General features: G+C 42.9%; 1 protein-coding gene across 1 annotated transcript; it reads right to left on the bottom strand.

Annotated features, from left to right (window-relative positions):
• POLR3G (RNA polymerase III subunit G) lies at window positions 1-27,451 on the bottom strand. The gene is made up of 9 exons (XM_019532359.1): window positions 26,991-27,451; window positions 25,196-25,250; window positions 21,442-21,570; window positions 19,495-19,624; window positions 14,410-14,472; window positions 12,734-12,784; window positions 8,326-8,408; window positions 1,729-1,863; window positions 1-1,294 (listed from the first exon to the last, which is right to left on the bottom strand). The coding sequence occupies exons 3-9, from the start codon at window positions 21,559-21,561 to the stop codon at window positions 1,208-1,210; spliced, it is 669 nt and encodes a 222-aa protein (XP_019387904.1). The 5' UTR covers window positions 21,562-21,570; window positions 25,196-25,250; window positions 26,991-27,451; the 3' UTR covers window positions 1-1,207.

Raw genomic sequence — 27,451 nt, 5'->3', positions numbered from 1 at the left:
TTACAAGTAACCCCTAAGATTACTGCAATTGAAAGATCAGATCAAATCAACACATTCATACTCAAATACAGAAAAATAATAAAAGTCATGGCATTGTTCTCACCGTCATCATGTTTCTCTTCTATTATAGATGGTTTCCTTGATCCACATTTCTTTTGTTTCAGACTCGATCAAGTCTTACAGGTAATAGTTATGCAGGAACATATATTAAATAAACAGTGTTTACCCAGGTAGTATTTTACATACCAATTCAACAGTTCATGGGGTAGGCAGTATTATACTCACATAAAAATGGAGAAACCAAGGCAGGAGAGGTTTAGTGACCTGTTCAACATCAAAGGAAAACTATCTGAAAACCAATACCAGAAATCAAAATTTTCTAATTTCCCACTGCCATATTTTGACCTCAGTTACATGTTCTCTAATAAGCCCCAAATTTCACTTCTGACACAAAGTAATTCATAAGAGGCCATTTAACCTCATTCATTGCCTCTTCTTCGACTCAGCAAGAAATTGTTTTGAAAAAACTGTACTTTTTGGTCGACTGAGGAAGAAAAAAATCTTTTGACTAGAATGTGAGAACCTTTCAAAACATATTCCTTACCTTGTTAGTCCATGGCACCAAAGTACCTTCAAGTTAGTATGCTAATTAAAGTGCTCAGTGACTCGTGTTAGTTCAATCCCCTTAATACTGAAGTTTATAAATTCCTTTAGAAAGTCAACTGTTAAACAGGAACAGCATGGATTCAGAAAGGTTCAACCCCTGGTTTCAACAAAGTCCATAGGAGTTTCCCTGTTAATTTCAACAGGGCCAAGATGTGGCCCGTAATGCATAGAACATAAAAAAAAAAAAAAAAAAAAAATGTAAAAGCGTAGGCACAATTCAATCAAAATACATTCTTTTCCAGTACAGCAGAGGCAATACAATGACATATATCATATTCCAAACCTGGGAGATTCAGAGTACCTTACAGTGGTAAATATCTCTCTGGAAAATATTTGGCAAGAGCAGAATATTGCATCTGGTCTACTATTTTTCACCAATAATAAAAGCAAAGTGTCCAATCTTCTGGGCACATATGTACTTAAGTCCATATATGTACTTAGCCCTTCAAACTTTATTAGCTGTGTGAAGAGTTGAGGTTGTTTGGCCCACCTCCAAACTATTTAAACGGAAGTATTAAAAGGCTGAAGAAGTACATATGAACTAATAGGTTGCTTCATCCATATTGTCACCACTGTCAGCACCAAAGTCATCACCATCTTCAAAATATGAAGCAATGTAGTCATTTTCCTAAATGAAAATATAACATAAGTGAAGGTATGTACTTTAAGACAATTTAAGCAGATGAGAGGGAGGTATTACATTCTCACACAGTTTTTAAATAAGGCTAGTTGCCTCATGTTGTATTCTGATTAATACTAACATCTTGAAACAAACAGTACAATCTCCTTCCTTAATTTGATAGGAGACCAAAAAGGGAAAACTTAACTTCTGGCAAGTTTAACTGTCAGTAGTTTCACCTTTTCCTTTTTCACTAGGAGAACTAGATATCAATACAAAAGTATTGCCTTATATTACAGTGGTAAAAGATAAGTCATGATGTGCAGAACTTTTACTAGCAGTTTCTTTGTGGCAAGGTGCTTGATTTCAGTTATCATTCCTGCCACTATATTAATCTTTAAAGAAGACTGTCTCTTTCAGTAGATTTAAAAGAGCTGTCATACCTCTTCTTGCTCCTCTTCGTCATATTCTTCTTCTGCGGCTGCTGTTTCTTCTTCTTCATCCTCCTTGTCTTTATCTTTGTTTTTCTCTTTCTCTTCATCTGATTTTTCTTCTTCATCGCCTTTCTTTTCCAACTCCTGTCATAAGTCAGTCACATTAACTACAATATTCTGTTCACAGCACACCCTCCACACTACCAAAACACAAAATTCAGGTTTGTTGCAACCAGCAATTGAAACAACGATGTAGGGAAAATATGTAGCTTAATAAAATCCCAGGATTTTACCAAGACTTTGCATATCAAATTCATCAGATTTACCCTGGGGTGTGAATGGTTAAACAATTAACTGATCACCTCAGTGATAACCAGTTCTAGCTTACCGGTTATCATTTAGCCTGGAGCCAGGCAGTCTAGGAGGGAAGGGAAGCCCTGTCATGTCCCAGCAAGAACTGGAAAGTGGCAGGGCAGGAGGGAGAGGAGAGAGAAGTGAGGAGGAAAGGAGTGGGGAAAGGGCAGGGGTGACTAATAGCTAGGCTACAAGGAGTGAGGGATGAGGAGGAGGGGAAGGGGAAGAGGAGAGGGGACAGAAGGGATGCTGCAGCCGCTTGCTGACTGTTGTCCCTCCAGAGCTTCCTGGGCTGTGCTGCCTGCCTGGCAGGGCTGCTTTAGCCCCTGGCTCCCCATGCTGCTTGGGGTGGGTGGATGCAGCCCTTCCTCCATGGCAGGGTCGGGCAGGGCCTCTCCCCCCACAATTCATATTGCCATGGGTCACCCACCCCACCTTTATGCTGGACCAATTAATCGTTTTTGCAACAAATAAATATTTATTTAAAATCGGTATTTACACCCCTAGTTACTCCTGCCTTCTTTTGCAGCTAACCTTCCTCTATCTGCCACCTGTAGATGTGCTGGGTAGCAGTACAGTTTTGCTGCCAGTTGTGGATAAACCGGCAGCTGCACCACCAGGACATGACAGGGACACCAGATGGCAATTCTTTCCCTCCTGAAAAGCACCTATGTCTTTTGACGGTGTTGTAACATGGTGTGTACAGGTAACCACTATAATAAGCCTGCCCAACCCCCAGCCATGGGTCTACAAGTCCTCAATAGTGCAACGAGAAGATGTCAGAATCTCAATGGCTGTGAAGATGGATGAAGGCTGCAGTGGAACGAGATCTCCAATTGTCTTGGGCTCCTTGGCATTGGATTCAAGTCTCATTCTGTCAAGATCTGTGTTGAAGTTGATGTGCAGCAACTTTTCCAAAATAAAATAAATCATACATAGGCATCTTCCATGAAAATGGTTTTTCCAGCACATTTTTCAAGCCTTTTGGTGACTAGTTATTGAAGAGGGGAGCAGGGCAGTGAAGTCTGGAAGCTCCTAGTCATGAAATGGCATGAAGGTAGCAGTTACAAGAAGGTCGTCTAACACCTGAATGAAGACAGGAGCATGATTCAGCAGCTATCATTGCAACAGAGCAGACCTCTTCAGGATCCACTCTGCTTACCCCACGTGGGGAGGGGACTAGAAAAGGTGGCTGAAGCATAGCCTGTCTACCTTCTTCCTGACTGGATAACTGCATCCAGTGGGATCACCTTTACTGTGGTACAAAATCAACGAAGACACACATTCAATTTTGGGACCCAGAACATCAGCACCCTCATGGACAAACCTAATAGTATATACCCAGGGTACCACACAGCAATTGTGGCTTGAGAACTCAGGGGACACAATATCAATGTCGCTGCACTGAGCAAGACCCCGTGAGTATGAGATGGGCAGCTCAAAGAACATGGAGACAGCTTCTTCTGGAAGTATAAACAGGAAGGAGGATGCTGGCTTCACAGAGTTGGTTTTGCCATCAAGAATGAACTCACTAATCAATACAATGAGTTCCCTATTGGAATTAGTGAGCACTTAATGACTCCCCATCTTAAATATGCCACTGCCATTAGCACATATGCCCTGACACCAGTGACAAAACCAAGAAGGATTTCTACACCAACCTTTACCAAGTCCTTTCTGACATTCCAGAAGGAAACACATTTTTCTTGGTGATTTCAAATGCCAGAGTTAGAAGGGACTTGAACCTCTGGAATGGAACCATTAACAAAAAAAGAGTAGAAAAAGATAACTCCAACAGCATCCTCCTCTTAACCAAAATCATAGAATATGGACATACAATCACCAACACCCTGTTCTCCCAGAAAAACAGGTACAAGACATCATGGCAACACCCACAATATAAGCATCAGCACCTGATTGACTATATCACTGTTCGTGTCTGGGATCGCAAAGATGTGCGCATTACCTAAGCTATGCTAGGACCTGATGATTACTAAACCAAACAGCGACATCTACTCAGTTTTGTCACTCAGACCGGACACCCAAATGACAACCGCAGCAGAAGAAATGCCAATGAAAAATCAACCTCAAAGGACTCAAGGACCCAATCAAGCATGACATTTTCTACCAGTGCTTCAATGAAAAACTGGCAAAATTCCAATCAACAATGGGAGAATGTTGGCAGTGCTTGGGGTGCCTTCAGGTTCATCACCATCAGCACCTGTGAAGAGACACTTGGATTCTCTACCAGGAAACATCAAGCATGGAATGATGAGAATGACTGGGAGATCTAAGAGTTGATCCACCATAAGTGCAAGACCTTTTGTGCTCGGCAGAATGATACCAACCACAAGCAAAAAAACTGAATCTCCAACAACCCAAGGCAGGGGTCCAAAGTAGGACCAGCAATATGAAAAACAGATGGTAGGAAGACAAGGAGAAGGAGATTCAACATATGTGCGAATCTCAAAGAAAGGGGAATCATCAACACCCATTGGAAGGAGCATTTTGAAGACCTCCTCAATCAACTTTCTATTATTGACAAGATTGCTCTCAACTCTATCCCACAACAACCAATCAAAGATTATCTCAGACTTCCTCCAACGCTTGAAACTCTGGAAAACATTATTTCCTGTACCTCAGAAGCTCTCTCTTGCAGAAGGCTGACATCAAAAGAAATACAATATCTCCTTTAAAATGCAAGTACAGCCTTTGGATCCATGAGGAAATGGGTGTTTGAAGATCACAACATCAGATCTAAAACCAAGCTCATGATTTATCAAACAATTACGATCCCAACCCAGTGTACAGAGCTGAGATGTGGATAACATACAGGAGATAACTCAAGTAATTGGAAAAGTACCATTAATGCTGCCTGCAGAAGATCCTTCAAATCCAGTGGGATAATATATGCACCAACATTAGCATCCTCTCGTAAGCAAACGCCACAAGCATCAAGGCAATGATTATTCAAAATCATCTTTGCTGCACCAGCCACATCATCCAGATGTCCAACTCCAGACTTCCAAAGCAAGTCTTAATTTCCCAGTTCAGTGAAGGCGTACACATGAGAGGGGGGCAGAGAAAGTGCTTCAAGGACATCCTCAAGGCCAGTTTGAGAAAATGCAACATTGACATCAACTTGTGAGAGACTATCACCTAAGACCCCGTCCCCAAATGGAAGAAGAGTCTGCTGCAAGGATGTCAGTACTTTGAACTCTCTATGACAACAGGGGATGGAAAAGCAGCATGTCACAGACTGAACCAAGAATCTAGAGCCAGAAACCACCCCGAAACAGACACCTGAGTTGCAGTAGAGTCTGTCAATCCTAGATTGGCCTCATCAGCTATCTTTGGAACCAAGGACAAGACAATCATGGAAGACAATCAACCTTGACTGAAAGCAATTGCAGCAGTAATAAATCAAATATATTATTAGATTTTTATCTTAGATAAATATATCTGGTGTAAATATTCCTAACTTTCTTTCCCTCTTACCTTCGGATAAAAATGGAAATAAGCCATGGAAGTCTACATGGTGCTTTACAAGCACTAATACCCACAGTACCTGCCTTTAATAAAGCAGACAAAAACAAAGACCATTTGCCACTTGACTTCCTCTGGCCATAGTAGGGACACCATTCTAATACGAAGGTTACAATTTTCTCCAAGTCTACCGTTCCATTTTTCTTCTCTCTCCTCAACTTACCCCATGGATTTATTTATAACATTGGTAGGCTAGACTACTGCTGCTTCTCAGGACTTTAGCACCAAATTTCTTATTACTCTCTCTCCTTAGCGAACCTCACTGCTAAAACCATTATTCAATTAAGCAAGTAGAGAATGATGTTCTTCATGATATTCAAGTGACCAAATAACAACCATTTGAAAGCTAGGAATCGTCTCAGAGACTGGTGGTTAAGCGACTATCCTCACCATCTTGAATAACCATATCGCAGAACAGTTATTTGGCCTGTGTGATGCGGCTACTATTTGCTTTGGATTTGGCCCATTCGGGGGGGGGCAGTGATTTGATTCGGTGATTCAAATCACTCTCCCAAATTGATTTAGCTGTCACTGAATCACTGAATCTAACAGGCCCCATCCCCCATCTGCTATCCCAGCCCTGTCAATGGCTGCCCCGCCCAGCCCAGCATCTCCGTTCTTTAAATACATAAATGTCCTACATTCACTAGCTGCTGCCAGGCACAGGAGAGATCCCTGTTGCCCCCCACTGCCTTGCGCTGCATGGGGGAGGTGTGGCAGGAGGGCCCCCTAGGGATGCCATGACCTCCCCTAGTGCCCTTGCCTACCGTGCCAAGTCTGGGTCTTTAACACATCGTCTGTCTCGCCCGCCACATCTTTAATCTTATTAGTTCAGTTAAGGAGGCTGCCTTCCTACCCTTCTTGGCACGGGGCTGATCTTACTATGCCGGGATTTTCTCCGAGTCCCAGTGCTGGTCCTCTCCCGGGGCCAACTCAATACACACGCCCCCTCCCGGGCTTTGTATCTCACAGGCAGTGCCCCACTCGGGCCTGCCTCCCTTATATTCCACGGCCACTCACGTCCTCACCTGCATCCCGCGCTCCCCGCAGTCTCTATGCCCGCACTGGGGCCTTTGCTCACGCTCTTTGTGCTCTCCGCCCACACTGGGGCCTGTGATCGCACCTCTTGCACTCCGCTGCCCGCACTGGGCCTTCTGTGCCCCCACTGGGGCCCTTGCTCACACCCCTCGCGCTCGCTGCCCGCACTTGGGCCTTCTATGCCCGCACACAGGCCTGTGGTCGCGCCTCTTGTGCTCCCCGCCCGCACTCAGGCCTGTCTATGCCCGACTTGGGCCTACACCCCACTGGGGCTCCTCCCAATTAGGACTTCCAATTGGGGCCTGTCCCGGTAGTGCCCATGCTGGGCTCGGGTCGGGACCCCCCACTACTTAGACACATCTTCCTAGGTCCACACCCTACTGGGCTTCCGCCTCTACTAGACTCCTCCCGAAGTTGCCCCAATGGGGTGGGGTCGGGACAACCCCACAACGCAGCACCTCCGCGGTGCTAGGAACTCCCCCACCTTACTGGGGAGCTCCTGCTGAGGCCTCCTCCACCCCTATAGCCTCGCCTGGTCCTCTGGTGTAATAATCACAACTCCACAACGCTCTAAGCCAGCCGGCTATAACGCATCACAAGCCCCCCGACTCTCTCACATACTTCTGTCAGGGTTCTCTCCACCCCTGCATCATTGCAGCCGGTCAGAGTGGTCAGGCTGCAACCACTGACTCGGGGCTGCTCAGCTCGCCCGCAGAGCTCCTGCAGCTGCCAGAGAGAAATTGTGTCTGGGCCTCAGCCTTCCCTTCCTTATGAAGGCCAAGCCTCACCCCCTGGGTCTCAGCTGATTTAATCAGCTCCCGTAACAACTGGCACCTGCTGCCTTAATGAGTGACAGCTAAGTCCTTTCCTATCTTCAGCAGCAGGCAACTCAATAGCCCTGCTACAGGGGGGCTCTGCCACAAGCCTCCAGAAGCCCTGATGGCTGCTGCAGCAGCTGGTGGTAGTTCTAGGCTTTTTTTTTTTTTTTTTTTTTTTACAGAACCCGGAGCTGGAGCCAGGTGGGGCAACCATTGACAGGGCTAGGAGAACAGGCGGGGGATGGGGGCTCATGGCAGAGCCCCCCACACAGCACAGGGCAGCAGGGATCGCCACCCATCCCCCTGCTTGTCTGGCAGCAGCCGATGAGTACAGGGCTTTTTTTTTTCCCTTTTTTGAAGTGCCAGGACACTAGGGCTGGGCAGGGAAGCCATTGATAAAGGCTGGGAGAGCAGGCATTGGTTGGGGATGGGGCCTGGCAGGGGTCCCCCCTGCTCCTTCAGCACCGCCCTGCCCCCTACTTACCGGCATGGAGTCTGGGTCCAGCTCCCTGCAGCAGCAAGTAGGGACTGCCCAAATCTCCAAAGCTGCAAATCTTTTCCGAATTGATTCAGAGAGCTTCAAATAGATTCAGACCTTTTTATTGAACTCCTGATTCAATTCGGATTCAGAGATTCGGCCACTAAATCAAGCTGAATATCCTCTGAATCGAATCGGCACCTGAAGCTTCGCACAGCCCTAACAGTCATCTGTTATCAAGGCCAGAGTAATGGCTGATTTATGAGATCACTCAGGGAAGATTCGAACTTAACCATTTTGTTCTCTGCCAGAAACTTCTATTGCACAATAAAGACTATGCAGGCAAACGGAACTCTGGTGAGTAGGTCTTACCTCAATTTTTTTCAACACATCTACATTACTTTTGTTTGCATCAACTTTTGCATCAGCTTTTGCCTTTTTTGGTTTTCCACCTGCTGATATAAAATAACAAGTTATTTCTTGTCTCTCTTAGAATTCCAACAAAGATTGTACATCTACTTTAGTATTAAAAGTTACAGTTCAATATTAGCATCTATCTTGAAAAACTAATATAAATTTCTCTGCCATTTGCTTACTTTTATCTTGCAAATCCTTTATTCTCCTCTGAACCTTAATAGCTCACATTTTTATATAAATGAGGGTTAATCTAAAATTCAGCTTTGAATATGCATTTTACCACATTTTGGCCCAAACAGACATTCAGCTTCAGTCTAATAATTTACAAATGTATATTCAAAACTGGTTAAGGAAATAAGTGAAGAAAGCTCATAATCATAATTTCTCATAGTCTTAAAGATATTTAAAAACATCCTTACAATCATTTAAATTCCTGATGAGCCAATATTGATTTTCATTATGCAGTATCCTCAAGATCATAGGTGTTTGCACAAGATGAGCAATGCTCATCTTACCTTAACTGTACGCTCAGAAAGGGCTAAGTGAGTTCTGTCTTTACAGGTGACTGACATTTTAATTTGGATGCATATAGCAGTTTTGACTCTAGGATGTGGGCTAAGCAGTCTTGAGATTTAACCCCTAAGAACAGCTATACCTGTGGGGAGGCCTTGAGACAATCCTTATGCTAATTCATTCTGTCTTAAGAAAGACAAATCCTACAAGAGAGACAGTTTTTGAGGCTGGGCAGCGGTAGTGCAAAGACACCTATTTTGGGGTAAAATGTTTGCTTATGATAGTATTTTACTTTTTCCTAGCACAATCCCCTATATTTTTCACCGTCTTTTGGTACGTCAAGTACTGCCCACATCTAGAGGCAAGATATGCAATGGTGACTGGTGGTCTAATTAGTTATGACAAAACCCTATGGTCCTAAAGCACTGAATTATTTTTAGTGGCAGGAATAAACAAAATGAAGAGTTATAGTGCAGTTTACACTGTCTGGAGTACTGTGTGCAGAGATGGACACTATCTCAGAAAGGATACTGCAGAGCAATAGGTAGGTCATAGAAGAGTGATGAAAGCAATCAAGGTCATGAAACATGGGGAGCTTCCAGTCCCATGTGAAGACAGAAAAAACTGATTTTTTAACCTTAGAAAGGAGACAAATCAGAGTTGACATGGTAAAATTCTAATATAATAAAAGCCTTAGTCTGTCTGCCTGTCTGACTGTAATGCTCTGGGCCAACTGCACGTGCATCACCAAGAGGGCATGCGCCAATTGGCTATGAGGGCCTGGAGTGTTACAGATAGAGGAGGCAAGGGAGCTGCCGCATTGCGCCCCACCAACAACAGCTGGCAGGGAGGGGGAGGGAGGGGAGCAGGAAGGGGAAAAGGAGGGATTTCCAATGGCAGACCCCCTCTGCTACCACCACCGCTGCCTGGCCCCAACAACAGCCAGCAGAGAGGGGGAGGCAGCAGGGAGGAAAGAAGGAGAGGGAGCATGTTGCATGGTGCCGGGTGTCAGTGACCATGTAAGCTCCCCTTCCCCAGTCCTGGGAGCCTGCAGCAGTGTGCGATGGAGCAGCAGGGGGTGGGAGGGGCCACAGAGTCAGACACAAGGAGTGGTGGGGAGTGTATGGGGCCAGAGGTGGAGCAGCAGCACTGCAGGGCACAGGGTGGCAGCACTCCACCCCCACCTGTCCCCCACCCCCATCATTCATGATGGGCAATTTGTCAGTACTGTATATAAATAAGGGGCTAAAGAGTACTCCCTCACACTTGTCTCATCACCAAAGAGCCAAGGGACATTCAATAAAATTAAAGCCTGGAAAATTCAAAACAGGTAAAAGGAAACTGTTTCCACCCCCAGATACAGTATACAGACTGTGGAACTCACTGCCAGATTAAGCTATTGAAGCCAAAAACTTAAAATTTGCCCATGTGAAGCTCTGAGCTAATGCAATTAGGCAGCTTCTGGTGTCTGAGTTAGAGTGGTTAAAACTTGTTCAGGAATCTCCTACACTACCCTGCTGTCTTCTGTGGAGACATAACCTTTGTTGTGGATGAAAAAATTTACTGTAACCTCCCAAGAGTCACAGTACTAACCCTTTGCTATTGAAGAATATTGAAAAGAATATTGCAGTTCAACAAATAAGGTGATATGCTTTTCATAATACACTAGTACAGTCTGCAGTCTGCTCTTGTTTATCTGAGCTAACTTTTTGAAAAAAGACTGAAGAACTGGCAAGAGGCCATAACTTTTATTATGCAGGAAGCATTTGTTATTGAGTGTTGCCCCTCAGTTACATACTTTACCTAGTTATAGATGCTGTGGCAATAAGGATTTATACAATGCTTCTTACAACTCAGTATATTACATCTTTGAAGGAAGTTCAGTTGCTCTGTGATAATTTACAAATTCAGTTTATTGACGTGGCTGTTTATTGTATTTATAAATTGCTTTAGTTTAAATGGGAAAGGTGAAGAGATACATCAGGAAGGGGACAGAATAGCTTAACGTAAGCCTTTTCTCAACAAGTATCTGAAGGCTGTTAAGAGAAAATGCTTTAGCCTTTACAGGAAAAGTTCTGGGAAGCAGAAAACAAAAAGAACAGTTTTCTTTTTTAAAGACTCAGGGAGGGGGAGAAAAAGATAAATGCTTGGGAGAATCCAACTAACATACAAAACACACAGCAGAGTATCAGTCAACTTAGGTCACCATCATAAGAGGGCAGCCATTAGGAAACAGACTCATATAATAGACAGTTTGTTGATTTTGATCACCTCTACCTTTCTCTAAACATGGTTCCCAATGTTAAACAATATTTTTTTCTCAAGACAGCTGTCTGGACATCACTGATCTACAAATACTGAATCCAGTCAGATCTTTTGGGTGAATGCTACCTGACACAGGGCACAGTTCAGGAGTCTAGCTGAAGACACAGGCTAGGAGTTGGAGAATTGTAGAATTATGTCCCAAGAGAGAAAAAGAAACAAGGTCTGATAGTTAATGGGATGCACTTAAGATAAAAAAGACAGAGATGAAACAAGCCTGCTAACTGTGACAGCATCATGATCTAGAATAAGAAGTCACCCTCTGCAAGGGATGTTTTACTTGTGATATCTCTGTACTGTACTTAGACATTGGTGGCCACCTTCCTTTCCTACAAACCTCCAAACTTCTTAAAGAGCTTCTATCCTTATGTTTAAAAAAACCCCAAAAAACAAAAACTCAGGTTTTAAAAGGGATATATCTTTTTATGTTACCTTCAGTTAAACTCTTCACCTTACCAGAAGTTTTGTTATAGAAATTAAGAAGAAAAAAGGAGATACTTTTGTCTTGAGAACAAAATATCAGCCAATGAGATATGAAATTGTATTGGGCTCTGTGTCTTTAAAGCTGCATTTACAGTAATCATTCAATGTCACCGTGTAGCAAACAAACAATACATCAGATGATTTCTTAAGATGCGAGAGCTTATTGCTGGCTCAATGTTTATTTAGAGAGTTGATAATTATACTTTGGAACAACAGCTATATGTTGGTTTCTTCTTTTAGAATTTTATAAATATTTAACTTTTAGTAGACTGCTTGCATTCTCTTTCTAGGACTAAGCTTCTCAAAGAGGCTCTTAAAAAGGAAGAGAGCTTCCAGCTAAGCTGGTCTCCATGACTACTGCACAGACACTTTTCCGTTTTTTATCCTTGAACTGAAAGATGACATGAAAGATTTGAACAAAGAAGGAAATGAAAGTAAACAATGATAACATAATCGACATCTAGGTACACAGGTCAAAGTGTTGCTTCACATCAACAAAGCAATAGGTTTTAACATAAAAGTTAAAATAATAGCCATACATACTAGGCTATAGATTAATTCATATTCTGGTATCTTACAGTGAAAATTAAACTCAATTTTCTTTAAGAACAACCAATACCAACTCTAACTGCTGTTGAAGGATCTGGTTCACAATTCTGCCAGAGAGAGCTGAAAATAAATTTAAAAAGTAAAAATAGGGAAAAACAAAATAACCTCCATTAGTTTAGTTTTTGTGTGTGAATTAAACACAAGTCAACTAAATTATAAACAACAAAATAAGACAAAAAAGTTAAAAGATAGCAAAACAAGAGCTGCTAAGTTGTGAGAGGGAAAAGATGCTTAAAGATTTTTGACAACTGAAAACAATGACAAAAGTCTTAAAAAACCTGACAGTGCTACAGTCAGCATCCAAATACATACTGGCATGACAGGCAGAGAAATATACCAGCTGCAACATTTCCACTGTTTTACTGACCAGCTCAAACAATAATTGTTCACACCTGATTTTTAAGCACTGCATGTTCCTTAAAAACAAATAAGCTACCTTTTTTGATCTTCTTCCTTGGCTTAATTTCTCTTGGGAGTCTTCTCCAATCTGTAAGAAATAATTTTAATACACAAAACTATTTTATCTGTATTAAGATAGGTTCCCAAAAACTCTACTGAGGGCACATTATACTTGATTGTGTATAAAAACACATTTGACTTTTAGAATGAGAATATTCCCCAATGGAAGTCAACTGTGCCATCTGTCTTTTGGGTTTTTTTTTTTAAAGTTAATCCTTTTACAGGATCATATGATGAAGGAATTTCTGCCCTGAGGAGATGTCCAGACATAACAGTGACCTTTAAAATATATATATTATGATCAGCCTATGATAGCGAGCTATGGTAGCCCTTATATTCAAAATTAGGGTTGGCAACACTGACTAAAGCTATTCCAGGAGATTCCACCCCCAGCATGATGCAATGTCCTTAATAGGGATGCACTGATAGAGATTTTTTTGGGCTGATACAGATGGCCAGTTTTTAATGGGGTGGGGGGTGGCCTCCCGTTGCTACACACACACACCCTGGGAAGGCAAGAGGGGGAATGTGCCCCCGGCTCCGTGTGTGGCATGAGGGCGGGCTGCTACTGTGGTCTGGCACTGGGGCGTGTTGAGCTCTTCATGGCAAGGCTGGGCTGGGCTGTTCTTGGACTGGGCGGCAGCAGCACTAAGAGGGGGCTACAGCCACCCCAAAATTCCCCATAGCCTTCCTCCCAGCACTGCCACTGCACACCCTGAGTGTAGCCCTGGCCCAGTCCCCCCGCCAGGAAAAGCCCAGCGTTGCCCTTGGCCCCCCCAGTTCATAGCAGCAGCCCGCCCTCACCCCACACACAGATCTGGGAGCACACACCCACCATGCCCTCCTGGGCTGTGTAGTGGCAGGAGCTGCCACCCCCTCTCCCCACGCCTCCGGACAAGCCGCTAGTGACTCCATCCCACACCCCGCCCCAGCTGTGCAGCACCTGCTGCTACCCCAGCCCCAGCCCCATTCACTGCTGGGGCCTTGATCTGCCCTCCCCCCGCACCTCCCTTCCCTCACAACAGACTTACCAGCTGGACCCAACTGCTCTCCATGCTGCCAGGCTGTGTTCCTGGCTGCCTGCATGCACGGGGCATTTCTTGGCGACATTATCTGCCACATCAGTCAAAAAAGGCTGATTGCAGAAACGGTCAATTTTCCTTATGTCAGTGCCGATCTGATATGGGACTGATGCATCAGTGCACCTCTAGTCATTAATTGTACTGTTCAACCCATTCACAATATCAATCTCCGAGATTGCTTCCAATAGTCACTGGGAGATCAATGCAGACCCAAGAGGGTTGGCAACCCTACTGAAAATTCCAAATACCAATCACTGATAATTTTTTAAGTTTTCTTTGAATAAATCTTGTGGTCACACCCAGTCCAAATTTAAATCTTCCAGGAAAGTCTGAGGCAAGCCTTAGCTACTGATTCACAAGCAGGAAACTAAAAAGGTTAATTTTTGCAGGCTGTTCATTCATTTCCTTTAATATCACAGATTTGACATGTTGACGAGGTACATGTGATTTGGAAAGTTCTCAAATGTTATTTGCCTACCATTTCTTAAATCCTTCATCTTCCATTTTAAAACAAACTAAAAGATTACTGAAGACCCACAAAGAATTTCTTTTTGATAAGTTACATTATTACCTGGGGTCCATGCCATACGCTCTTTGCTTAGCTGCTGATATTTTTGACTGTATTTTTCAATTGCTAGAGAACAAGAAAAAAACCCAGCGATTGAATAAAACATGATAATGCAAACAGTGTTCTTTATATTTCAATAAGATATGCACACTTTTCTATTTTCCAAGGAAACATTTTTCTACTATATGACTGTTGAACACTTATGCACATGCTAAACTTGAGTACCAGGAGCAACCCCAGTGAAAGCAATAGGACTTTCTCAATTCTTAAGTACTTGTAGCATCTGGGCCTCGTATCTAAAGGAAGACTAAGTATTTTTTTGAGTTTTTTTAACTGATATCTGCCTTCAACTGGAAAATAAAACAAAACAAACAAAAAGTATTTTCCATTACCACCTGTAAAAAGCACTGAATCTACTCAGCACAAACACAGACAAAAATAGGACTGGATAACAGTAAGTTGGCCCTTCTCATTTCCATGTTTTGCAGAACTATTTACCCATGAAGCAGATCTGTAAATTAAGTAATATCATTTCTGTTGCAGAGATAGAAAATATGCAGGATTCAGAGGTTAAAATAACCTATCCAAAATGATTTAGGAGTTAACTATACTGAGAAAATAAGCATATTAAATATGTTTATTAGCCTAAGTTTAAGCACAATCAGCACCCATTTTAAACAATGACTTTTTAAAATACTTATTAAGGTCAGGGTCAGCCCAGAAGTGACCCACTTCATATTTTTAAATGTACTTATGTTGGCAACCCTTTCTAGTTTAGGCAACATAGTGTACCTATATGAAGTTTGTTTGTTTTTTTAATATAACCTTATTCCAGCCACCATATGCTAAACTGAAAAGGGCATTCTTATACTGCAATAAAAATGTCTACCTGAGGTGGTTATATAATATAAATTGACACCTCGGAGTACAACAAAAACAATCTTCTTGTAGAAACAAGACTTGGTGCAGGACTGGCCAGCATGAGTGCTACAAGTTGGACAGGCAGCTTACATGTCTGGACTGGAGTGGTATGTCTGCCAAAAATGTCAGCCCCACAGCCAAAGCTGAAAAACTGGAATAGGAACACTGGTATTTGCAACTTTTCCTAATAATCCTATTCTTATTCCTGCAAACTGCAATGCCTAAAAACCCACAAATAAAAAATTGCATCTTTTCAATATAAAATTATTCATTTCTACTACAGAAATATCTTTAATTACTCCAAACAGGATCAGGGCTGCATTGTCCTTGACACTGTCCAAACAAATAAAAACAAGAACTCACACAGTCCAAAACCTACACAATAAGCAGATGGAAATAAAAGATAAACAGGATAGGAAATAAGGGAGCAGGGAATTAAATTCTGTACGACTCAATATTCATGATTGTGACATACAGTCTGGAGACTATGGCAAATGCTAGCAAAATAGCCAAGTGAAATAATAGAACAAAAGCTCACGTTTAAAATAATGGGTCTCTAAAAGACCTCTATTGTAAGTGGCTTTTATTTTTCTGTATGAACAGTCAATGCTGGGAAAAGAAGGGCCATTATCATAAGAACATTATTGCAACTGCTAGTGTACACAGTAAAATATTTGTGTGTACCAGTTACTTCTCTTTACCAGCAATAGCTAAATATCAAATCATAAACCAAATGTCTGCATGCTAGACAGTGAATAACAACAGACATACATAAAGAAAAATTCATATAGATAATGGCACTGGGAGCTGAAAGCAGATATCATTATACAGCATGCCCAACAGTCACTAAAGAAAGGTTTTCATCACTTGCTCATCATATGAGCAATAAGGCTGTGCAAAATTTCACCCAGCATTTCGTTTCAAAGCTGTTTCAATGCATTTCAATCTAGAAACAGCAAAATTGAAATGAAACAAAAGCTTTCAAATGGAACAAGGGAACTCTAAATGTTTCGAAAGTCTGGGCAGCACCTGCCTCCTGTCATCCAGCAGGCAGATCGGGGGCTCAACCGCACCCCTGGGAGGGCTGCGGGAGCTGTGCCAGACTCCTCCCAGGGGTGCGGGCCCCCCGATCTGCCTGCCAGATGACAGGAGGCGGGTGCTGCCACCTGGAGCTACCAGCAGCACCGATCTTCCTAGTGCTGGGTGCAGGCTCCAGGCCAATCTCTTATCTGACAGGCAGATCAGGGGCTTGTATCCCCGGGAGGACTCAGGCAGAGCCCTCACAGCCCTCCTGGGGATACAGGTGAGCCCCCAATCTGCCTGCCAAATGACAAGAGGTGGGTGCTGCTAGCTTGGACCAGCACCTGGAAGACTGGTGCTTCTGCTGGCCCCAAGTGACAGCACCTGCCTCCTGGAATCCCGTGAGCAGATCGGGGGCCCACCAACCCCCCCAGGAGGGCTGTAGGGGCTGTGTCCAAGTCTTCCCAAGGATGCAGGGCCCCAATCTGCCTGCTGGATGACAGGAGATAGGTGCTGCCACCTGGGGCCAGTGACAGCACTGATCTTCCCGGTGCTGAGTGCAGGCTGCACCCAGCACCAGTCTGTCATCCAGCAGGCAGACTGGGGGCCTGCACCCCGGGAGGACTCAGGCACAGCCCTCCAGGGGGTGCAGGTGAGCCCCTGATCTGCCTGCCTGCTGCATTTAATGATTCCCCATTATAACCTATGGGTGAAACAGTGTCAAAATAGCAAAACAGTTTTGATGAAACAAAACAGAACAGTACTTTCAAAACTAAACGAAACTCGAAGCGAAACACTGTTCCATCGAAATGGAAGTTGAAGCAGAATGGTAATGTTTCTCACAGCCCTAATGGGCAACATTAATAAATCAAATGGGGCCCCGACACGCATTCATTTAATGATGCAAAAGCATCTGATCCTTGATCCCAACAACTGCACTTCCCACAATGCCGCACATGCTGGCAGGAGGTGCGATTCTGGCATTGGTATCAGATTCCAATCATGGCATTACTACTTGCCAGTGCAGGGGGAAACTTTTTGCTGGAACACCACAAGTGGGGCTGAAAATCAGCTGATTATAAGTTCCAGGCTGGAGTGCCTGGGTCCAGTTACAGACTTGGAGTCACCAGGGCCAGAGCTGATAATTAGTTAGTTTTCAGCCCAAATAGCCCCAGGTCTTGTTTGAAACCTAGGGCTGCCTAGGGACTGGGGCCAACAATCCGTTGACTGTTAAAACCCTGTACCTGGTAGCTATTCTGCAAAGCAACTTTACTACAAGTAAAATCCATTTAACAAAATACCCTAAAAATGAAATGGATTAGACATTCAAATGGCAAGTATGAAATGTATAAAGTATTTACGTGATTCCAAAACACCTCCCCCCAACACATTTCATCATGGGCAAATCAAGCATCACAATTAGGATTTGGGGAAAATGACTGTGGAGGGAACCCAAGTCCCCATGTAGAGACAGCATCAGTAGCCTGCCGATTCCTGTTTTTAGTGTCTACTCGTGCCTGGCTCCTTTCCCTCATCCCCCGTTCATCTGCCTCGCTGGCAGGGAGCCAGGAAGGGGAAAAGGAACCTGCACCCAGCTGCTGTGGTCTCTAGCCAGCTGGGCTCCCTGCAGACCAGCTCCTCACAGCTCCCAGCTGGAGTCTGACTCAGCTGTAGCAGGCATGGAGGAGCTCCAGAGCCATTCCTGCTGAGGGTTGTAGAGAGCAGCTATGCTGGAAACCCAGATTTGCAGAGTCCAGATTCCTCCTTTGAACCAGGAGAGGAGGTGGAGGAGGGAAGGGGGGTGGGGGAAGGAGAGGAGATGGGCAGGGAACAAGGAACGTGCCAGCTGTGAGCTCACTGCCATGTGGGGAAGGAAGGGCTTTGGGGCACCCCCTGCAACCAGATCAGCCAGGACAGCAGTGGAAGGGGGAGGTATGCAGGGAGGCAAGTGGTGAGGAAGAAAGGAATCGGAGAATGTTTGGGGGATAGACACCAGGGATGCCAAAGGGGAGGCAGGGGGGAGACTGCCTGCTCCCCCTGCCCCCACCTTCCTCCTCTACCTTCTTCCTACCAGCTGCCCCACTGCCTCTACTTTCTCCCTACCTGCCTCACCCCCCGCCCCCTCCCCGACAGCCTTCTCTGCTGCTTCCCCCCTTACACAACAGTCAAGGGGACAGATTTTAGATGACCCTCCAATAATTAAAATATGGGCATGGAAAATTACAAGTTTGTAGATTTTCCATGTCTAGAACCTAATTATTGGTGGGGGGTCATTTTAAATTCTAAGTTATCTTGGATTTGGGTAAATATAGTTATGATGATGAAAATGTTGGAGGAGCTACTAAACCTCATGTTTCAGGGCTCAATCATCACTAATAATGAGGATGAGGTAGTAAGTTATCTTACATCTACCTTTTTATACTTTTCTCTATCACATTCAGCACTGGCTATTATCAGAGACGGGATGATGGACTATTCAGATCTTGGTTCTGATCCAGTATGGCAATTCCTATATTCCTGTAAGTCCACAAATAACATCAAATATTGTATCTGGTACGATCGCAGGAAGATGATGAAAGTAGACAAAAAGTAACAATGAGCAAGAAACCCTCTCTGACTAATGACTGAGAGCCAGCTTACAGTTGCTAGATTCTGGATACTACTGCAGTATAACAGGGAAACGAAAGGGAAAGTTTCTTTCCCCCCAGTGCAATTTTCTAACAAAGTTTGGAAACTTTAATTTTAGTTGTTTAATTGAAGATGTTCGACAAACTATTGAAAACATTATGTACTGGATTTCAAGAACTCTAAATTGGACACCAACAAAATTGCAATGGTTGTCTGTGATTGAAGGGGACTGGACTACAGGGTCCAAGTGATCTCAATTAGTCCTGTGGTCCATTGTTCTTATAATTTAATTTTAAAATATCTTGGGGTAAGACAAATTCCATGGTCTCTTTACACAAGCATTTAACTCTAGCATAAGCAAAAATGTCAGAGTAAAACATGATTAAGTTGACGCTGTCCCTTTAATTAGTCACAATAAGAACTCCAGTTTGAATATATGAATTGCAAAACATTATTATATTATCCTACACAAATACCACATTTTGCTGTTTATAAATAAAAAAAAGATTCATCACAGACCTTCATGTTCCTCTTCTACTGGCATGAAGTAAGGCATTTTTTTCATAGTCCCTCGAAGTTCTTGCTTTAAGGCCAACATATAATCTTCATCTTCTCCTGTTTTCAAAGGCACTGGTTTACAGTCTATACTCTGTGTAAAATTATTTACATTATTTAGGTGTATTACAACAATACTAATAATGTGCTAAAATCTGTCATACAAGAACAAAAAAAGTGTCCCTAATACACAGAGTAATGCAATTCTATATTATGCCACTTTGCAAATAAATTTTCTTGCATTCCAATTATATGCTCAGAACTTTAAGCAACATCAGTTCAATTCAATTTTACACTGAACATTCATAGGGTAGTACAAAAGAAAGGATCCCTCCTCTCAGCTAAATGCCGTCATTACTGGGCTACACTGTCACGCTCTCTCTTGGTTCCTCTCTTCCTACCCTCATAAATCGTACGCTTCTTTTCACATCGTGGCTCAGCTTCAACAAGCTCAGTAAAGGAGGTGCCCTCACCCAGTCAATTCTATGATTTGAGGGCACTCTTCTGGGAGGTAGGAAATGTGGTTCTGAATGCCCTCTGGTCAAGGTGAGCATTGATTCCATATTTCCTACTTCCTGGAACAGCACACTAATCACAAGCCTATTACAAACATGCGAAACTACCAGAGTCTCAAGCGCCTCATTTTTAAGAGTGACCCCTGCTCAGTTTGTTCCAAGAACAACTGTGGGTACCTACCTCCAGGGGGGACTCTAAGCTCTGAACCTGGAGTGCAAAGACACTTAAACTTCAGAGAAGTATGGGAGTCCAAATAAGCTCCTGTGTCCAATGTTTCCTATTGGCCAACTCTTAGATAACTCCCCAGGCAATGTGTGGACATTTCGGATTGCCCTGCCAAAGCACTAAACTCTTGTTGTGCACTGTATGCACCTAACTTTGAGCTTTGGATTCCACTTGAGGGCAGTCACCAAGTTAGATGTTACAGTGCACGTCTACACGAGATGTGCACGTCTACACTTGCATAACCAAGTATTAAATGACTGTGCAGTAACTAGTATTACTGCACAGTAGAGTCCCCACACGGTTGCCTGGTGATGCTTACTGCACAGAAGCTCATTATTACTGCATAGCAGCATCTCATTACAGATCATGCCCTGTGACACTATTGTGCAGTAGTAACAAAGTACTGTGCAGTAAGCATCTCATGTAGACACAGCCACAGCATGCCAAATTATCATCTTTCATCCAGTTTATCAAAATCTCAGTAACTCAATGCAACTACTTAGGCAAACTGTAGGACGGCAGCAATTACCTATTAAATCTGAATTTGTATGTCATAGTGTGTACCATGTAGAAATGAGAAAGGCAGCAGATACCTTTACAGAATCATAAATATAATAAGACAGCAAATTCTGTAATTTTATAATGAATTCCTACATCTTAAGCTTCCACTTGCCCTTCTGGATATATAAAATATCATTCAGGCTACATTCTTTGTAAGTACCCATCAGCTGCAAGTTTAAGAGATATTTATCTAAATATTTTTACTCTTATCTTCCTTTCCTAAATTCAAATACTAGTTCATAGCTTCTACACATCTGAGATCCCATTTCAAAAGGGTACAAGTATCCACTGTTTTTATTCAGGATGCCAGGAGAACCTCTGGACATCAGGATCCATTGTGTGGATATTTTGCAAACACTGTGAAACATAATCCCTGCTCCATGAATCAAATTAAAGAGAGAACATAACAGATTTGTGGAGCAGATAGAATGTAGAGGCAAAAGGAGAGGCAAATAACAGTCGTGGGAGACAATGGGCAAGTCAAAATTGACGAAGTACTAAGGATTTTTCACACATTTAAGGTTTCACCCATTACTTGGATATGAAAGTGAAAAAATTTTTTACTTATACACAATATATTCTGGAACTAAGATTCATCTTGCTACTTACAGGAAAGAGTGGTGGGGGTTTGAATGCTGCTTCAGGTAGTGCTTCACCTTTAGAAAAACCAATAGCTTCTATATTGAAGGTAAATGCAGCACGCCCTCTTCCTCTACCTGCCCCAGCCATTTGAAGTTACTGAAAATATTATACATTTTTAATATTTCTGGTGCATCACACAAAATATAGCCACAATTAAGATGAGAAAAAAATAAAAAGCTAAGAAATAGAACTTAAAATAGCAGCAGATATACAAGTTGATCATATTTTTTTCTTTTTGTTTATGCCTAGTACTCATACTGAGTTTACAAGCTATAAATGCAGTCTTGTGACACAAACAGCAGTATTTTTTTTTTTTTAATTGAGAGTGGATGGATTAATTCTTTAGATAGTGTGAGTCTACCAAATCCAGTTTATAAAAATGAAAATGAAGCTATGCTTTTCATCTTCACATTTCAGTGATTTAATTTTAACAGCATGTGCTAACTTTCAATGCAAATACACAAACACTCCTTTCCTCCTGTCAACCCATACCAGTACTTGAAGAAGCTTAGATTTTCCTGGTTTGGGTACTGAAACATACGTGCCAAATACTGCAGTCCTTACTCAAGCAATGTTCCCATTGAAGTCAATAGGAGTTTTGTCTAAAAGCTGCAAATTTAATGCATACCACATAGGGAAAAACAGGTTCTGGACTAAACATCTAAAGAGGCACTGTCCATGCAGAGCAGCCCTATAAGAATACAAAACCTGGAAGTGAGCATTTTTAAGTAGGCAATTTGTAGGCAATATTTTCTTGAGTTCCATACCCACTTGCACTGCCAAGCCCCCACAGCCCCGGGCATAGCAACCTGCATGGGTCCCCCCTCCCTGTTCCTCGGGGCCCATGGGAGGGGTGGCAACACAGCAGGACAGGCAGTGGCCCAAACAGGCAAAGACAGGCCACTCAGTTAACCGGTATATTGTTATCCGGCACCCTCTTTCCCCATGGGTCCGGATAACAAAGCTTTTACTGTATATAGGTCCAAAGATGGGTGATGAGACCAATCTGGGATCAACAGATTCTGTTGCAACTTGGGCATGTGGTTCCATGTGTGGTGGGTGAATCTGGATTCTTGATTCAGTCCATGACACACTGTTTCTGCTGCTCCCGCTTCTCCATCTCCTGTTGTCATCATCATAAGGTTTCAAAGTACTGAGATCCTAGCAGCAGACACTTCCTCCATTTGGGACAGTCCTGGGGCAATAGTCTCCCGCCAGCTGATGTCAATGTTAAATTTTTCAAACTGGTCTTGAAGACATCTTTGAAGCACTTTCTTTGCTCTCCTCTTGAGCATATGCCTTGAGCTGGGAGAATAAAACTTGCTTTGAGAGTCCAGAGTTGGACATCTGGATAATGTGGCCAGCCTACTGAAACTGATGTTAGATGATCATTGCCTCAATGCTTGTGGTGGCGTTTGCTTGTGAGATGACACTAATATTGGTGAATCTATTATCCCACTGCATTTGAAGGATCTTCTGCAGGCAGCATTGAAGATATTTTTCCAGTGACCTTAAGTATCTCCTGTACACTATGTCTCAACTCTGAACAGTACGGTGGGGATCATAACTGTTTGATAAACCCTGAGCTTGGTTTCAGATCTGATGTCATGATCTTCAAATACCCATTTCCTCATGCGTCCAAAGGCTACACTTGCACTTTTAAGGCTATGTTGCATTATTTGTCAATAACAGCCTTCTGTGAGAGAGCTTCCAAGGTACAGGAAACACTCAGTTTTCTGTAAATCTGACTACCAGAGCTGGAGACTGCTCATTAAGAGCTTGTTGATGGAGGACCTTAATCTTCTGAAGGTAAGCATCAGTCCTATTTTCTTGTATGCCTCTGTAAAGATGTTGATGGTTTCCTGAAGGTCTGCTTCCAAGTGAGCACAGATTACCGCATCATCAGCATACTGGAACTTGATGACTGAGGTTGGGATGATCTTGGTTTTGGCTCAAAGCTGGCTGAGATTAAAAAGCTTGCCATTCATTATGTAGTTTAGCTCCACTCCAACTGGAAGCTTGTTGGTGGTCAGATGTAGCATCACAGTAAGAAATACTGAGAAGAGTGTTGGAGCGATGATGCAGCCTTGCTGAACTCCTATCTTAACATCAAAAGAATCTGTATGTGTGAAAGATCCATTACTGAGAACCACCACGAGGCAGGCAAAGAATGGAGATCAATTTTGGTGGGCATCCATACTTCAGAAAGATCTCCCAGTGCATTTCTCAACTGACAGAGTTAAAGGCTTTCATAAGGTCAAAGGCAGTCATGGAGAAAAATTTATGTTGTTCCCAGAATTTTTTCTGCAGCTGGCAAGCAGTGAAGATCGTGCCTGTTGTAGCTGTTGATGCCTTGAACCCACACTGAGATTCTGGGAGGAGCTCTTCAGCAAATGGAAGGAGATATTTCAGGAAGGTTCACAAAATGATTTTTCCTGTGGAGGACAGCAAAGTGATCCTTCTGTAACTTTCTACAGTCAGACTTGCCTCCATCCTTGAAGACTGTCACGGTCATGGTGCTCCTAAGGTCATCTGGAATTTCCTCATCATTCCTGATCCTTAAGATAAGGGTGTGGAGCTGTGGTGTGAGCTTCTTCCCCCCTCCCCACCAGCTTGTTTAACAAGTTAAACCATCATATTATTAGCTCCATAATAGAATATAGAAAATAATTACATTTATTACCAAATAAAAAAAGGGAAGACAACATACAAAATTTACATAATGGACAAAGCTATCTGAAACCATAAAAGAGCACTATAAAAAGATAAAATGCATGCTAATTAAAAACACTTGGCTAAATAATATATAAGATGCTGGGAAACATTGCGAAGTCAAAAAGTAATTTACTAAAAGGAAAAACATTTCAACTCCCTGAATGTTATTAAATGCTCTCCAACAATGGAATGTCAGTCATAACAAATAAATCTAAGACAAAGTAGAGAAAACAAAGAGTCAAAGAAGCTGGTATATATCATGGCATTTTAGTGAGGCAAGATTTTCTAATCCTTCGTTACCCAGATATTTTTGACAAAACACAGGTGACACTTATTCATGCCAGTACAAAGCCCTACTCTTGCAATTTGTTCAGTGGCCATCTTCAAAGGCGTGGAATTCTTCTTGGCAAAACAAAGTTGCGCAGTCATAGCCCAAGAGCATGTATTTTTGATATAGTATCTATTCTTCTGGTCTGGTCCCTTCACCTTTCATTACAGACCAACTACCTGATCTAGAATAAGGCTCAACTTCTCTTCTTTGACTGATCAGTCTCAGACATTAAAGCACTATAGCTAAAATAAAGCTAATGGGCACTTTTACATGTGCTCCGGGGGTGGGGGATGGGGAACAGAATTTCCATCGCTGTTGCATGACAAAGATTTGATCATTTAAACTCCTAAAAGGTTAACTCCAAATGCATAAAATATAATCTTCTGAAGCAGTAGAGTAGAGATGCTTAGATATCACAAATACTGCATGCGGCCTATATAACAACCCTGCTAGAGAGCAGAGTAGAACATCTGACATGACACTGGCATCACAAAACAGAGGCTTCAAATGACCCATCCTTAGGTAAGTTATCCGTCATAACAAAATCTCTCTTGATTATTTTCAACCTTAAAATGAATTTTCAGGGTGAGTGGTTTTGGTGGGGCCAAGGGGTGATATCAGAGAAAGAGAGGTAGATTTTAGAGGTTTAAAATTACACAAACAAAGAAAAAATATCTGATGCCCTTGAGGGTTAAGCCAGCATGAAAAATATTTGTGGTGCCACAGTCCCCTGCAATTTAAAGGAATAAACTGTTGTGTACTATTTATATGTACAGCCTGTTCCTTTTCTGTGTGTTAAGTCTCCCTCCGCTCCCTTATACTTCATTTACTTATTTGATTTCTATGCTATCACCCTCCCCACAAAAGCTCAGGGCAACTTACAAAAACAGTCATAAAAATTGATCAAATAAGACAATTCCTCAAATAATACACACAGCTGAATGCCACCTGCTAAAATCTTGTCCAAATGAAAAAGATCCTATGCCACCTTTAAATGGTGGCATACTCTAGAGGCCTCAAGGGAGAGAAAGCTCCAGAGCTGAAGAGCAACATCCTAGAATGATCGTAATGGTCTTACCAACCTTAGGTATATAGGACTCAGGACATTTAGGGCTTTATAGCACCTCAGATTGCACTCAGAAAACTACAGGAAGCCAGTACTAACTCTGGAAGCATGAGAGTAATGTGCTCCTGGGGACGCAGCCCTGTCTGAAAGCAGGTGTATTCTGTACCAGTTGCAGCTTCCAGATGGTCCCTAAAGCCAATCCCACATAGAGCACATTAAAGTATTAATCCAGCCTCAAGGTTACAAAAGCATGGGTAATGGTGGCCAGATATGAATCTGAAAGATAGAGCAAGCAGCTTTCACACCTGATGGAGCTGGTGAAAGGTGACTGCCACCATCTCCTCTTCTCCATTTTCTGTTTGTTTCATACTCATCCCACCCACATACACCAATACCTGCTTTATCCAAACACCTACTCTTATCAAATCTCAAACATCTGGCTTGAAAAAAAAATTAACACAAATTTATTAAGGGGACAACATGAAAATGAAACATGTCATTGTCCATGTAAAAAGCTTTGTCACCAAGCCCTTGGAAAAGGGTGGGGGGGGCCAGTTTGGATTGTGGTCCCTAGCTATACACAGAACCAGGATTTTGTAAAGAGGGGTGTGGGACCAGTGATTGGCACTAGAGGGGTTGCTGTACCCTGGGTAGGACAAATGGTGGGAAGAGCAGCTGATGACTTTTTCTTAAGTCCCCTAATCAGGTAAGAATCTTGCCTCCTCCCACCCACTTTTGGCATCCCCTCCCTTTCCCTGTGCTTAGCAGCACCTCTCCTGCCTTCCCATTCCTTTCCCTGCCCCCTCAAGCTGCTGCTGCTGCTGCTATCCCCAGCTGACCTTAGGGACAAGGGGAGCTCCAGAGCTGTTCCTACCCCACTCCAGCTGAGCTCAGCCAGAGACAGTGGCAGTGGACAGGTTCTCTCTCTGTGCATGGTCCCTGCTAACTCAGGAACAAGCTCAGGGAGAGGGAACCCACCCACCGCCACTGCTGCTGTCCCCTGCTGAGCCCGACTTTCCATGTAGCCTGGCTAGAATGGGGCAGGAGTGGTTCTGGAGCTCCACCTATTCCTGGATAGTAGCAGGCAGGGAAGAAGGGGAAGAGGTGGAGCGGACACTCCACTAAGCATGGAAGGAAAGAGGGGGATAGGGATTCGTACCTGCTTCAGGGAATTAAAAATGTCCCTAGCTGCTAGTCCCACAGTGTAGTTTGAAAGAGTGGGAGGGGAGTGCAACAGAACCACTGTGTTTTCTCTGGATCCACCCTTGCCAACATCCTGCTCCCAGTTCCATTTTTAATATAGTCCGGCTGCTAGAAATGTAATAACTGAGCCTGAGCCAGATCTCCAGACACCATAAAGGCTCCAAAATGCTGCAGGAAAGGAAACAGTTGTTACCAATTTACCTTGTGAATGTGCTTCTTTTATCTCTGCTGCTGTTCATGGATTTCTGCTGGAGCAAGAGAAACAAAAACATGTGGTTATCTTTAGTTTTATAGCTGATCAAAATGAGTTCCAAAGAGGAGTAATTAAACTAAAAATCGTATCAGTTTTCACTCCATTAAAACTTGCTCTGGAAAGCTAAAAGTGGCAGCAGAGGCACCAAATATCACTCTGTACACACTCAGAAAGAGGTTTTTCAGACTGACAATTAAGCTTGTGAGAATCCAAAAAATAAAAACAAAAATCACTTCAATTAACCACTTAGCCTCTGCTACATGTTACACATATTAGGTAATGAACAGGTTAATTGCACAATAAATTTAGACTTACATTGTAGGTGTGGCCAGGCTGGCCACAAGTGCAAAGTAATTATCATGCAATTAACTGGCAAATCTCACAATAAATCCGACCAGCCACATGTGCA

This window comes from Crocodylus porosus, unplaced genomic scaffold, assembly GCF_001723895.1.
Source record: "Crocodylus porosus isolate Cpor-Errol unplaced genomic scaffold, CroPor_comp1, whole genome shotgun sequence".
Taxonomy (NCBI): domain Eukaryota; kingdom Metazoa; phylum Chordata; order Crocodylia; family Crocodylidae; genus Crocodylus; species Crocodylus porosus.
The sequence above is the reverse complement of the archived record's forward strand: the minus strand, read 5'-3'. Positions and strand labels throughout refer to the sequence as shown.

What these genes read in the sequence shown, in the direction of transcription:
- POLR3G (XM_019532359.1), bottom strand. Translation starts at nt 21,561, where the DNA reads ATGGCTGGGGCAGGTAGAGGAAGAGGGCGTGCTGCATTTACCTTCAAT. An exon ending in GCGTATGGCATGGACCCCAG is followed by an intron (nt 12,785 to 14,409) that starts GTAATAATGTAA and finishes TATTTCTTACAG; the next exon opens with ATTGGAGAAGACTCCCAAGA. An exon ending in ATGTGTTGAAAAAAATTGAG is followed by an intron (nt 1,864 to 8,325) that starts GTAAGACCTACT and finishes GACTTATGACAG; the next exon opens with GAGTTGGAAAAGAAAGGCGA.